General features: G+C 42.1%; 1 protein-coding gene across 2 annotated transcripts in view; it reads right to left on the bottom strand.

Moving 5' to 3' along the window:
• Positions 1-4865: 4865 nt before the first annotated feature.
• The window catches only part of LOC149313797 (ceramide synthase 6-like), a 137031-nt gene continuing 127440 nt past the window's right edge, over positions 4866-14456 (bottom strand). For both annotated transcript variants that reach the window (XM_089519814.1, XM_089519813.1), the window contains one exon: positions 4866-12005. In XM_089519814.1, coding sequence (XP_089375940.1) covers positions 11847-12005 — 159 coding nt within the window. In that variant the 3' untranslated portion in view covers positions 4866-11846. The remainder of the gene's footprint in view (positions 12006-14456) is intronic.

A 14456-nucleotide genomic window follows, 5' to 3' on the forward strand; every position in this document is an offset into this window, starting at 1 on the left:
AAGATCCCTTCTTCAGCCCAACATAATTAATGTTTTTGTTGTTAACTGCCCTTGAGTCAATCTCGACCCATGGCGACCTTGCTGATGAGACCTCTCCAAGACTCTCTGTCCTCCACTGCTCTGCCTAACTCCTGCAAACTCATACTCATGATCTCTTTAATAGAGTCTATCCATTTTGCACAAGGCCTTCCTCTCTTTCTACTTCCCTCCACCCTTCCTGGCATTACTGTTTTTTTCAGTGATTATCTCATGATGTGTCTAAAGTTCGACAACCTGAGTTTTCTCATCTTGGCTTCTAGGGAGATTTCTGGCTTGATCTGTTCCAGGACCCATTTGTTTGTCTTTTTGGCTGTCCATGGAATCTTTAGCACTCTTCTCCAGCATCACATTTTGAATGAGTTGATTTTCCTGCTATCCTCCTTCTTAACTGTCCAGCTCTCAGATCCATACACGGCAATAGGGAATGCAATGGCTTGTACGATTCTCACTTTTGTGTTCAGTTGTATATCCTTGCATTTTAGGATCTTTTCTAGTTCTTTCACAGCTGTCCTTCCCATTCTTAATCTTCTTCTGATTTCCTGGCTGCAATCTCCATTTCTATCAATGTTTGATCCCAGGTATGAGAATTCTTTTATTATTTCTATTTCTTCACTGTCTAGCTTGAGCTTGTGAAGGTCCTTGGTGGTCATTATTTTTGTTTTTTTTATGTTCAACGTTAAGCTTGCCTCTCCACTTTCTTTTTTGATCTTCCTTAGGGCCTCCCTCAGAGACAGCGGGAGGCCTGAAAATGGCAGGGAGGAGGCAGAACGGGCACACACGTGCCCATTCCGCCTTCTCCCTCGCCCCGTGCCTGGTGAAATGGCGTCGCATGCCACCCGTGGCACGCGTGCCATAGGTTTGCCATCACGGCTATAGTCTATAAAGCACATGCTAATTTTCTTTTGGAACTCCCTGGTGCGCTCCATTATCCATCATATGTTTGCAGTGTGGTCCCAAGTGCCTTTTCCTTTCCTGAACCCCACTTGGACCCCTGGGATTTCTCTCCCCATGTATGGTTGGAATCTATGTTGTAGAATTTTGAGCCTAATTTTTCTTGCATGCGATATTAGTGCTATGGTTCTATAGTTCTTTTGTGTCTCCTTTTTTGTGGATGGCATCCTTTTTGTGTGGATAATTTATGTTAAATGGACCTAAATTTCTATTAAACAAATAATTTCAGACTTGAGACAAGATTTGTTTTAAAAAAAAACAAATCTTTTAATATGCATATTTACAAGAAAACTGAAGATATGAGCATTAGAAGAGACAGGTACCACACATTATGTATGCAAGCTGCACTTATGTCAGAGAAATAACGATTTGGTATTCATTTAGAACAAGGGTCGGCAACCTACGGCCCGCGGGCCGGATGCAGCCCGCGAGCACTGTAGGACCGGCCCCTGGCCGACCCTGCCGCCGATTGCCGCCGCCGGAGCGCTCCTTTTCCCCGCGCCTCTGGCCTCCCAGGGGGCGGGGCAAGCGCTGGGGCCGCCGGAGCGCTCCTTCCCCCCGCCCCCTGGGATGGCCTCTGGCCTCCCGGGGGCGGGGGCAAGTGCTGGGGCCGCCGGAGCGCTCCTTCCCCCCGCCCCCTGGGATGGCCTCTGGCCTCCCAGGGGGCGGGGGCAAGCGCTGGGGAAGAAGGAGGAATGGAGGAGGAGGAGGGAGGAAGGGAAGAGGAAGGATGAAGAAGAGGAGGAAGAAAGAGGAAGGAAGGAAGGAAGGAGCAGGAGGAGGAGGGAGGGAGGGAGGATGAAGAAGAGGAGGAAGAAGGAGGAAGGAAGGAAGGAGCAGGAGGAGGAGGGAGGGAGGGAGGATGAAGAAGAGGAGGAAGAAGGAGGAAGGAAGGAAGGAAGGAGCAAGAGGAGGAGGGAGGGAGGATGAAGAAGGAGGAAGGAAGGAAGGAAGGAAGGAGCAAGAGGAGGAGGGAGAGAGGGGGGATGAAGAAGAGGAGGAAGAAGGAGGAAGGAGCAGGAGTAGGAGGGAGGGAGGGAGGATGAAGAAGAGGTGGAAGAAGGAGGAAGGAAGGAGGGAAGGAGCAAGAGGAGGAGGGAGGGAGGGAGGATGAAGAAGAGGAGGAAGAAGGAGGAAGGAAGGAAGGAAGGAGGAGGGAGGGAGGGAGGAGGAGGAGGAAGACATGCAGTCTTTCTGAAGGTGAGACAGTGTGACTTTCCAAAGTGCATTTCTGTGTATTTAAAGTGCTTTCAATGCTGAAAGGTGTGCTTTTACAATGAGAGTGGTAGTGATGGTGATATGTCAGTTTGTGGGACATGCACTCTTTCTGAAGGTGAGACAGTGTGACTTTCCAAAGTGCATTTCTGTGTATTTTCAGTGCTTTCAATGCTTTCGGAGGACACCTCAGGCCTGGCAAAGCCCCAAGGACAGGAGCTGGGGCCGCGCGCCTGTTGCTCCTGCCCCTCACGGGCCCTTACTGCTTCTCTGAGAAACAGCTGGGGGCCACGGAAGGGCAGGAGGAGCAGGCGCGCGCCTGTCACCCCCTCTCCCAATCCCCCCCTTCTAGCTGTCTCTCAGACAGCGGGAGGTTGGGAAAGGGAGCAGAGAAAGCCCCGCCCCCAGAGGGTGGAAGCTCTGCCCCTGGCACGCAGCCCCACCCCCAGAGGGTGGAAGCTCCACCCCTGGCACACAGTCCCGCCCCCGGAGGGTGGAAGCTCCACCCCTGGCACGCGGCCCCGCCCCCGGAGGGTGGAAGCTCCCCCCCCTTTCGGCCCCCCAGTTGTCTCAGGGACAGCAACCCGGCCCCCGGCTCAAAAAGGTTGCCTAGCCCTGATTTAGAAAGAGTACCTTGGGATGCTTCGTAGAACTGAGACATCTGTTCTGGGTGTGTTGTCTTTTCACTGATGCCTTGGACAAAGGAATGGAGGAGGGACATTTCACTATGTTTATAAATCAAGAAGGGGAATTATGCAGCATCCAGGTGTTGTTGGACTGCAGATCACAGCAGCCAACTGAGCCAATGGGGAAGAATACTGGGAGTTACAGTCTAACAATATCTGGAAGGGTACATAACTCCCACAGCTGGTCTAAATGGCAATGCTCCAAAATAGCATAGAACTGCCTAAGCTTCCAGATTTTGTAGCCTCATTCAAATATTTCAACAGAGCTGAAGCTTTTGTTTTTCAGACCATGAGCTGTAATTGTTGAAACAGAAGCAAATGGATTATTTACCCTCTGAGATAATCTTAGCACCTAATATAAAAAGGAAAGACAAACAGCTCTTATGGGAATAGGTAAGTAAAGCTCATGGTACAAACAGGGAGAGTTTCAGGGAACTTCGGGTGTAGCCACACTGCACAACTAAAGCAGTCTGAGGTATCAAACTTTGCAATGACTCCATCCTATGAAATTGTAGTTTACAAAGTACTTTGAATTTGCTAGTGCACTCCACTGCATTATTGTAGCAGAGCTCTCTGACAGATAATTTTAATACTCCCTGAAATTACAAAGCCCATGACTCCATAGTATGGAGACCTTGAAGTGGTATAGAAATGTATGAATCATTAATAGTGTGCATGTATTTTTGTAATCTGATTTTCAAAATTCATAATTACATTGATCCACACTATTAAAAGTGAACCTGTAGTCTAATTTGGAAAGCTACTAGACCACACTAGCAGATTACTGCTACGCAAAGTTTTGAATGTGGTCAGATTTCATAAGGTGTATACAGGTTGAGACTCTCTTATCTGAAATGCTTGGAACCAGAAGTGTTTTGAGTTTCAGGTTTTTTGAATTTGAATGGGAATATCTGTATTTACATATACATAACCAATGAGGTATTTTGGGTGGAACCCACATCTAAATGTGAAAATCATTTCTGCTTCACTTGCACCTTATACACATAGTCTTAAGTTAATTTTATACAATATTTTAAAATAATTTTGTGTATCAAACAAAGTTGCAGTACATTGAGCCATCAGAAAGCAAAGGTGTCACTATCTCAGCCAGCCATGAAAAAAGTTTTCGTTTTTGGAATATTTTGGATTCCATATTAAGGGAGATTCAACCTGTACATTCTGACTTGAAGATGCATTGAAATTTTAAAGATGCAAGAGTTAGTAGAAACAAACTGTAGCACTCCAGATTAAGCCATTTGCCCAAGTCTTTAGACGCAATGGTTTAACACACTGGATCAGATCAGGCAGTCTTCTCCCTCACCAGCTCCTGATTCCACAAGTTTCTGTAGAGAACCAGAGGACCCTTAACAATATCATGGTAGGTCATGTGAGGATTAGTTGGGGGTCGAGGGGAGGCAGAATTGCCAGATCACACAAGACACAAATTGGATGTCATCCATTTTATCCAGGAAAAAGCTTGATAAATGTTATCTTCATGGCACAATTTCTGAAGGCTAGGTTTTTTGGGGACAGGGGTGTTTTTATGGCATAAGCATAGAAGCGATAATATTATTGAATGCAATATTGGAAGAGTCAGTCCCATATAGCTTTGCTGGAAGCACAAATTTTAGATCTATTACTTTGGTTGGCAACTACAATGGTCTTTGCTGAAAATTGTTCTGGAATGAAGGACTACTGGAAGCTGGATGATCTTTGGGTTGCTTTTAGGCTGTTCTGTGAGCTGAACAAAGTCTGTATGAGTCAGGACAGGAAGGATTGAAGGACACGAGTAAAGCTATGTTTGATACCCAGTGAATGATGATGTTACCTTACCTGTAGTGACCAGAAACTATGCTAGAGATTGTAAGAGACTGTTGGCACTATTGCATGGGGATGGCAGTGGTACTAAATATGGAATTCTCTCTGATGCCATATAATCAAAAAGAAGGCAAGGAACACACATTTTTCCTAATACTTAGTGTTTATTATGAAAGTGTTTTCAAATCAAAATTCACAATATTGATTGGTTCCAAATATTTCAGAAAGAATTGTAATTTCTATATTTAAGGGAAGAAAAGAAAAAGAAAACAATAAGAACAGAAGCAAAATCCAAGCCTAAACACAGTGGTATTTCTGACAGTGGAATATACCAGTATAGTTAAATAGTTCCAAGAGTTGCTCAAACTGCTGGATTGTCTTGAAAAACACAGGTGAGAAATTGCACCATTTTGTCCTGACCTGACCTGCTAAAGTTTACCACCATACAGAAGAGAAGATGATGGTTACTATTTAGGTATCTATAACTTTGCACACACACATCCAGCCCCAGCTTATCAATTTGGTGTGTCTCATACTTCCTTTTGAGATGATCACCCATGCTTCAAGTTAATATAGCTTATCAATAAAGCACAAGGCTAAAATGAAGGTTGAAATAAATAATACTATCAAAATACAGACACTCCCTTTCCCTCCATGAAAATAAGTGGAGGCCATTTTGTAAGTGTAGAATGTACACAAGTAGAGTCAGGCCCTCCAGTTTTCCTTGCCATTACAATTAGGACTCCCTGAAATTAAAAATGTGCTACGTAACTTTCTCTGAAACCCAAGACAACTATTTTTTAAAAAGGAGAATCTAAAAGGAGCAGTTTCAGCTCATCTTGGTTCAACCTAAAGCAAGTCAAAATGCACTCAACAGCATGCCTAACTAACATACTGATGGTTTAATAAAAGCCTTTTTGAAGTTCTGATCTGTGATGTCAAAGCAACTCATTGTTGAACACTGTAGATCTGGAGTGTTTGGTCTGTCACACAGTATCATACAGAATTGCTGTTTTTTATTATTGGACATGGATAGTCAAGTAATACAAGAGTAAATATAACACCAGGCACTATTTAAATAAAAATAAATACATAATATTAACAATGTGGAAATTAAAGAAATCCTCACATCTATAGGAATCCCAGAAAGCTCAAGTTAATGGTATGGTATAATTTTTTTGAGATGAGAATTATGAATATTATTAGCCCTATATTCCAAACCAACTGCCCAAGTGAATGGCAGAAGGGAGGATCAACCTGAACCATCAGAATGCCATATAACCTCTGCTTTCCAGTGTTCAATGCAAGACATTCAGAACAAGTTGGCATTTGGTTACACAACAATCTGCCCATAGTTTATTGCAAAATACAGCAACATAGGTACATCCACCCGCATACAAGATATTCGTTTCCTGCTTATTACAAAATGCTCAGCTCCACAGTAGAACAATTTGAAATGAAGGAGGCATTCCCATGACATTTGTTTGATGAAGGATCTCCATAATCATTCCATGGCTATATACTGTCACATACTTGTGATATGTCTAGACAGGTGATTTTCTTCCTTGTTCTCTAAATCAGGAGTTTGCAAAGTGCTTCCTCCCTCGATTTTTAAGATTGGAACTCCCATCAGTCCTAGCCAGTAGCACCCATAGAGAGGAATGTTGAGAGTTGCAGTTCAGCAACTTCTGGCAAGCTGCACTTTGCACATCACTGCTATAAAACCAACCTGACTTTTCTGGGCTTATGTATTCATTAATTCCTCACAGAATCATTATAACAGATGTCATCCCTAAGAAGGAAACCAGCATTGACCTAGGGCAGCACAGCTGCAACATCATTTAAATGCTCTGTAAGGGAAGCCAAGCTATTTGTGCACAAAGCTTGATATCATTAGCAACCAATCTCTAGTTTTCCTCATGAGGAAATAAACTCTTGGCTAGTTCATAAAGGGCACTGGCATGGAACCTGTGTGTGTGTGTGTGTGTGTGTCCCTGTCAGATATTGTTGGACTGCACTTCCTGTCAGGCTTCACCATTGACTGGAGCTGCAAATCAACAACATCTGACAGGTCACATGTGCCTCATATCTCTAGGTTAGACTCCACAAGTGACAGAATAGAGAGGTGAATTTTAGAGTCCTGGTCCTTTTGTGTCATTTGTATACAGGACCTTCAGTGTGAACCAGGCATATAAGGAAGCCTCACCCAAGTGCACTGCAACCCACCCCTCGGCAAACAAATCGAAAAAACACCACCAAAAAAACCAAAACCCAAGAGAAGTAATTGTGGACAGATACCTTGACTAAGGCTACCTGTAGAGGTCTGATTCATGGGTAGCATGAGTTAACCCTACCTACATATATGTGTGGGCCCCAGGTGACACTGGTCACATTAAAGATTTTGACTGTGGTCGGGGAGCATGCATGAACCTCAAAGCATGTGAGGGAATCCTGTATTATTCAGTCTCCAAAATGCATCTTGTGTGAATCAGTCCTCTGACGCAAACATACCAAAAATGAAACCTCAAACTAACTGTGCAACAGACAAGAATGAAAGCAATCTGTTGAACAAACTCTAAAATGGTAACAAGGACACATTTATATTTATTTCTTTTTGGCATTTTTAATCTGGCACTCTGTAAATAAATCCCACACTCCCATCCTCAAGTGGCTATATATGGAACAAGAGAGACCTAGTATTCAGACCCTTGTCCATTTTATTTACTTGTTTGTTTTTTTTACAAACATACACACTTTCTTCTTTTAGTGCGTTCCATGTCAATACGTAATAGAGTAAATGCACACAACTATGGATCTTACTTCACTATCCCAGGGCTGGGTAATAAAACATTCAGTCTAGCTACTAACTTCCACACACTGCATTTCTTCATATATATATTTCCTATTCTACATATTCCAGCCACTGCATCTCTTATTCTAGTGCTAAAAAGGGACCAAAGAACTCCCCCCCCCCACTAAATGCTAAGAGCATAACACATGAAAAAAAGGCCGAAAAGACTAATACAGGAAATGCTAATTGTTTCTAGAAGATCCAATTGGTTGTTTCTTAGCAATTCATTACATTTTTTTTTGGCCCTAATGGCTCCTTCCATACATACAACCATGGGAGGCAAAGACTGAGCTTATGCCTTCACAGGAGTACCTCCATTTACGTCAGTCCACTGAAGAGAGTGGGCAAATCTTCTTTGAAGGAGGAGTCCACCTGCAGAATGGTACACCTATGACATTACATGTGGAACAGCATTTATTTCCTCATGCTTATAGTAAGCTGTAACCACTGCCGCATATTTCAGGTAATGTCACAGTACAGTTTGTAGCTGTTTTCTGTGTTACCCAAAGTAATACTTGCCAGTCTCCCACTAAATCTATTATTGTGCATTTGACTGTGTCAACATGAGCATAAATAATTTATACACAACACTGCAAGCTATCAGGTATACCTCCCCTTTAAAATAATACCGCTCAATGTCTGGGGAAACCAAACTTCTGTTCAGAACTCTTTACGCAACACCATCAAGAAATGTACAAATCCCACCCTCCCAAATCAGTGTTTGTTGCCAACAGAGAATTGAATGTAAACTGCTGATGTGCCTTATTTTTTAGTCACAACTCACACCAAATACCTCAGTTCATGTCCATGTAGAGACCCTTCATTCAGGCTTCATGATGCACAGGGGACTCCAGACTGGCTGCAGAGGTTAATCATGACCTAGAGGTTATGCCTCACCTTGCTGTCAGGATTTCTCTTAAGGAAGGATGTAATTGTATTTGGGAGGACATGGTTACCATTTCCATAGGTTCTGGAACTGGGCACTTGATTGTACTAAATTGTACCTGTACTTGCACATCCTCATTGCAGAGCTTGCCTTTCAACATGGGGAAGTCAGAGATAGTGTGGATAGTACATGGGTACATCCTCCATGCTTACAGTCTTGACACATGCCCACACAGGTATAAGCTAAATCATGATGGCTCCTGAATGACATCATAGGGATCCCTAAATGATAGTTTTGGTGTTAGCATAGTTTTATACTTCGTTCAAAATATGCTTAGAGCACACATGAACTGAAGAGGAGGATTACTTTTACTCCCTTTGTTCCAAGAGGACCCTTCATCTAAGCTTTTGGCATATCTACAGAGCTGGTTTGCTCAACTTTTTGTTCTAAAGCTTATGAAGTAAGTTATTTATCCAGTGAATTCCCATGCATTAAAGTCATGTTGTTAAAAGTATTAACACACATGAGATCTCAACATTTTTGAAGCCTTTTTTAAAAAAAAACTGTGGCAAACTGAAATGGGAACTTGTGTGGGTGCCACCAAAGCTCATATCCAATAGGGAAGAGAAGAAAAAAATCTACTTAGGTTAGCTTCATAAATGGTCATGTGAATTATTCCTCAGAAGGGATGACTGGGACATGGAACTCAGAGGCACCTTCTTTCCATTTCAGAAGTCTCTTATGCATATAACCAGCCTTGGCAAAATATTATATGACATTTAAACATTTTAAAGACAACTCAGTTGCATAAATTGTCTGACAAAAAAATAGATCTGCAGTTGAAAATAGTTTCTGAGAAAGGCAGGGTCCTTAAGACTGTGAGCAGGCAGTTCTCCTACTCTGTGTGTATTACCATGTTTCCTATGTGTTATTTGGCATATATATATTACATCAGTACCTAGCAGTGACAGAGCTGGAGAAAGTTGTTTTTGGCTTACAGCTCCCATGTTTCTCCAGCCAGTATGGCTGTTTGGCCAACTTGGTTGAGGCCTGGGAGTTGTAGTCCAAAAGAGTAACTTTTCCTTGTTCTGAGATGAATTTGCAGATAGTTTTGTTTCCCCTTCTGACACTTGCTTGCTAAACACAGAAGTATTTTCCATGATAAGAATTTCCCTTTCTAACCATCCTCTGGGAAAATGAAAATTTCAAGAGAGAAATTTTAATTTTTGCCGAATACTCCTCTTGCTGACTTTCTTGAGGAACACATGTTTACAAATGATTTTTTTTGCAGAAAAGTAAACAAGACTAGGTTACCACTACTGCTAGCTTTATTTTTCTTGTCATTAAAAGGTCTGGATGCTTGTTATTAATTTATACTGCGGCACACCCACTGACAAAATTTTCATGTTCCTGGGATGGGCTTGATGGCACCAAAAAGTGCCACAGCTTTTATGGGTTAAGGAATGTGCCCTGTCTCCCACAAAAAAAATCTGTGAGAAGAGACTGCAATGAAGCTGGGGTGGGGCTGGGGGGCTTCTGTCAAACTGTTTGGAATAACAAAGGACCAAAAGTGGGCAATGTGTTATCCAGACTGCACTTTCAAACTGCAGAATGGGAGCCACACATATATCCCCCATGGGCATGAACTAACACAAACCCCTCATACCAAGGAGTGTTGCTTACTTGGCTGTGCCATTAGCTGAGAATGGAAAAATAGACTTTTTGTACCACAGCCATGCTTAGGGTTGGTTACCAGAGTAGAGAGGGCTCCTGCATCTTTAATGGATGGGCAGAAGCAGGAATTTCAGCAGGTGTTGCTGGTCATGCAATCAGAACCTGCTGAAATTCTCTCTTGTCATCACAATTAAAGGCACAGAAGCTCGCTCCAGTTTTCACTTTTGCAATCCTATGCAGGCTGAAGTATTCTAGGAACTATAGGCCCCCAAAGTAACTTTTCTAAGTTTTTGCTCTTAGTGAATCAAGAAAGTATTTGCATGCATCTCAGGTCCCTCAAGCACTAGAAAGTGGCCTAATTCTCACGAATTCCATACGAGGTAATAAGTGTGAGTTTGTACTCCACCACCTTCATGTGTGGGGAGAGCACACATGATACAAAAGCGGTCCTGGATATAAACTAACATGTCAGGGCAAGGTCCTAAGCTAGAACATCCTGACCATGTACATGGAATATTTTTTATATGGCACACTATTGAATCAACTAAGCCCCCAGATTTAAGTCTAGAGTGATACAGGTTTGAACACAATGACTTGTCACAGTGAGAAAACCACATTTCAAACATTCCAGTCTCCCCAGGTTTTTTTTCTGAGATATCCTATTTCTAGTGAGCAATTATTTTCAACACCTGGTGTTTTTTTTTCCAACACTTGTTCTGGTTCTCCTAATATCAAATTTTCCCTATATGACTATGGGGACAAGTAAACTTATGATTTTTCCCTGAAACTTAAAAAGAAATGGCATCAGCATGAAACCTAACACAAAAAGTTTAAATCAAATTGAAGTTAAATCTGCAAGGCAGGACCCGCCCACAAGTTGAGGTCATCATGCTTGATGTCAACATAGTTCGGGAATTTGTACAAACAATGAATTCCAATTTTACTTGCCATCAATTTTGGAGTTTAAACAATGCTAACATCCTATTTTACAGTAACTGTGTTTAATTTGTATAATCAATTTGACCCCACTAGTAGCAAATTAAAAGAATGAATGCACCATTTTAAGATTTTACACTGTGGGGAAAAGGGATCACTGTGATTGTACTGGCAATTTCTAAAGTCAGCATCCTTCAGCAAAAAAAGAAAAAAAAAAGAAAGAAAGAAAGAAAGAAAGAAAGAAAGAGGTTCAGCAAAACACAAAGCAAAACGAAACTTAGAATGGAAGGTGAACTTTTCTAATTTTGTTGTAAGAGGAATCAAGCAGGTGCCCACAATATCACATTCTGGTGGTAGAAACCAAGTACAGAAAAGAGACATACCTTTCACTTGGCAGTCTTTGGTTGGCCCTGATGAAGTCCAAAAGAGACCCTAGAAGAAGTTCTTTTCAGTCTGCCAAGTCACCCCCCCGCCACAAGATATAAAATAAATAATGTCCAAGGACTACAGAAGAAAATACTGCTCCCATCTAGTCATGTATATATACATACAGCATGCCTACATACATAAAATGGTGTGGCGCTGTCATCACAAACAGGAAATACGGCAATGCGCTATCAGAAGCTTTTAAATATTCCAAGTGTGTGTATTTTTCTCTGATTTTGAGAAAAAAGAGGAGGAAAGGAAGAAAACGGTGGGGGGAAAAAAATCAAAACCCAGCATTCACAACTTAATTACTTCCAGTCGCAAACAGTTCATTTTGTTCGTGTCTCAGTGTGTAACCCAGGAACTAGTGTTCCTCTGCAGAACTGCCACTGATGAGGTACCCGTTCGTTCCATTTGTTCCACTTGTCCCATTGGTGGTGGTGGAATTATGGGAGTTCTTTGAATGAGGGGCTGAAGGCTCTTCATCTGAACTAGACTCAACGTCACTGCGATCATCCCTCGCCTACAAAGTGTGCAAGAAAAATAGGAGGAAATACATTGCTATCTCTGGCATGAGAGAAATGAGACAAAACAATTTGCTTATTTAAGCACCCCCTTCCTGCTTTATAATTTACAAAAACCTCAGCAAGCTACAAACCTATAATTAAATAGCTTTTCATCTGTTTTTGCTTGAGTGTCAAACCAGAGAAACTATACTTTAATCGCCCAGCAGCCACACAGCCAGAAGGAGGCGGTGCAGGCCTGCAAGTAATACCCTCCATACCACCTGAACTGAGAAACAGATTTATTTATATACAAACAGCTTCATTTATATACCACTTCATACCGAACTAGCAGTGTCTAAGCGGTTTACAACTGTAAGCTAATTGCCCCCAACAATCTGGGTACTCATTTTAGTGACCTCGGAAGGATGCACGCCTGAGTCAAGCTTGAGCCCTTTTGCTGGTATTGAACTCGCAACCTTATGGTTTTGAGCGAGTGGCTGCAGTGCAGGCATTTAATCACTGCGCCACCAGGGCTCCTAACAGAAGCAGCAAAATGCAGGCCTAACATGTTCAACTTTTTTCTCCTGTGTGGTTTTTAACACCTTGCCTAGATAAAGAAGCCAGTGGAACTTCGAAAGCTTGCAACGTGTATATTGTGCATTTTGGTTGGCCAATAAAGGTATCATTGTATGGTGGATTTTTGATGTTATTGGATGCTCATACATAGGCCAGCATCCTGTTAGTGACATACGCAAGTGTAATTCTCCATTATGTTTGTGTATATAGATTTTTGATCAATGCAGAATTTGGTATTCTCTTCTTTCCTCTGCAATGGCCAAAGTCCACACTCCTGCAAACTCACCGGCCTGTTACAGACAGCCAAAATAAAGCTGCTTCGAGTCACAGTGGAGGTATGGTGTTTCAATGATGCATGCGTCCTAAGAGTCCAGAAGCCACACCAAAGCCACACTCCAGTCCTGAAGGGCTGGAGCATGGCTTTGGCGCGACTTCTGGACTCTTAGGACGCATGCATCATTGAAACACCATACCTCCACTGTGACTCGAAGCAGCTTTATTTTGGCTGTCTGTAACAGGCCACCATTTCACTTCAGTTTCGGTGCTCATGAAGAGCAGAGGGGATTGCAGAGCCAGACAAAGATTGATGATATCATCTGCTGAGTCCCCCAGAGGACCCGGGCAGAACTTGGCAGAAGATGTCCTCAGTTTGTATCTGTCTATGGAAACATAGCCAGGTGCTTTTCTGACCCCACACATTCCCGGAATGGCTGGTGGGGGGGTATTACTCAAGCAAAATGGTGAGTTCGGAGGAAGAGTATCAGAGTTCCACATGTGGAATTCTTACGCTAAGTACAACCGTGGAAGATCTTGGCTATACTCATATAAAGTGGTTGGTAGGTGCTTCGTATTTCCCCTTCTCAAACATTAAAAGGGGCATTTATTTATCACTTTAATTATATTCCACTTTTCTCACACTACTGAGATCCAAGGCAGCTTACCACATGCTTCAAGAACAGATAAAAGGAAAACTACAAGTTACAGTATTAAAATACAGTTTCACAAATCATCAGACAAAATAAAATAAAATAAAATAAAAGCAATTTTAAAAGCATAAAGGAGGGGGGAAGCAGTACTCCCACCCTATTAAATCTCCTCTTCCTCAATAGCCAGTCAGTTGCCAAAAACATGCCTGAATAAAGAGGTTTATTGCCTGCTGGCCAAAGGGCATCAGAGAGGGAATCATACTAGCTTCTCTCAAAAACATATGGCAGAACCTGGGAGCAGCCATTAAGATCTTTTCTCATCTTCACCCAAGCAGCTTCAGCTTTCTATATGCTCCATTTCTACTCTACCTTCCTTCCCGTTAACTCAAGGCAGCATGCATAGCAATCCTTTCTGCCACTTTTATTTTCAAAACAACCATGTGCTGGTACTTGGCTAGCCCAAATCTACTCTCAGTACTCTATCTACCCCTGCCATTACAAACCCTCTGTTTTCCAGTAAAATGGTAAAAGACAAAGGTAATTTGGGAATGATCATTTGAGGAACCATAGAAACACTGTGATGTCATGAACAATGTTCAGAAAGAAATTTTACAGTGGTTAAGATGGGAGGGAAAGGCTGAGCAATGAAGCAGCAGCAAAGAAGCAAGAGAGAAACTTGCAAGGCAATGGGCAATTTGAAGGCCCTGAAGGATGTCCAGAATATCTTGGAGTAGTAAAATGTATAAAATGATCGTGTGCATCATTTTTTACAAGAGCCACCAGTAAATGTATAAGTAAAGGAAGAAATAGAGAGAAAAAAAGCCTGAAATAAAGCCAAAGAGTGTGGTGTGGGCTGAATTTATTTATTTTGCTAGGATCCCATTTTCCTAAAATGGAATTCAAGGTGACTAAATGAAACTAAAAATATGTAAATCTGCAGCATGTGATGATTGAGCATTTGATATG

This window comes from Sceloporus occidentalis, unplaced genomic scaffold (assembly GCF_023333645.1).
Source record: "Sceloporus occidentalis isolate IW3139 unplaced genomic scaffold, rSceOcc1.0.p SCAF_4, whole genome shotgun sequence".
Classification (NCBI taxonomy): Eukaryota; Metazoa; Chordata; class Lepidosauria; order Squamata; family Phrynosomatidae; genus Sceloporus; species Sceloporus occidentalis.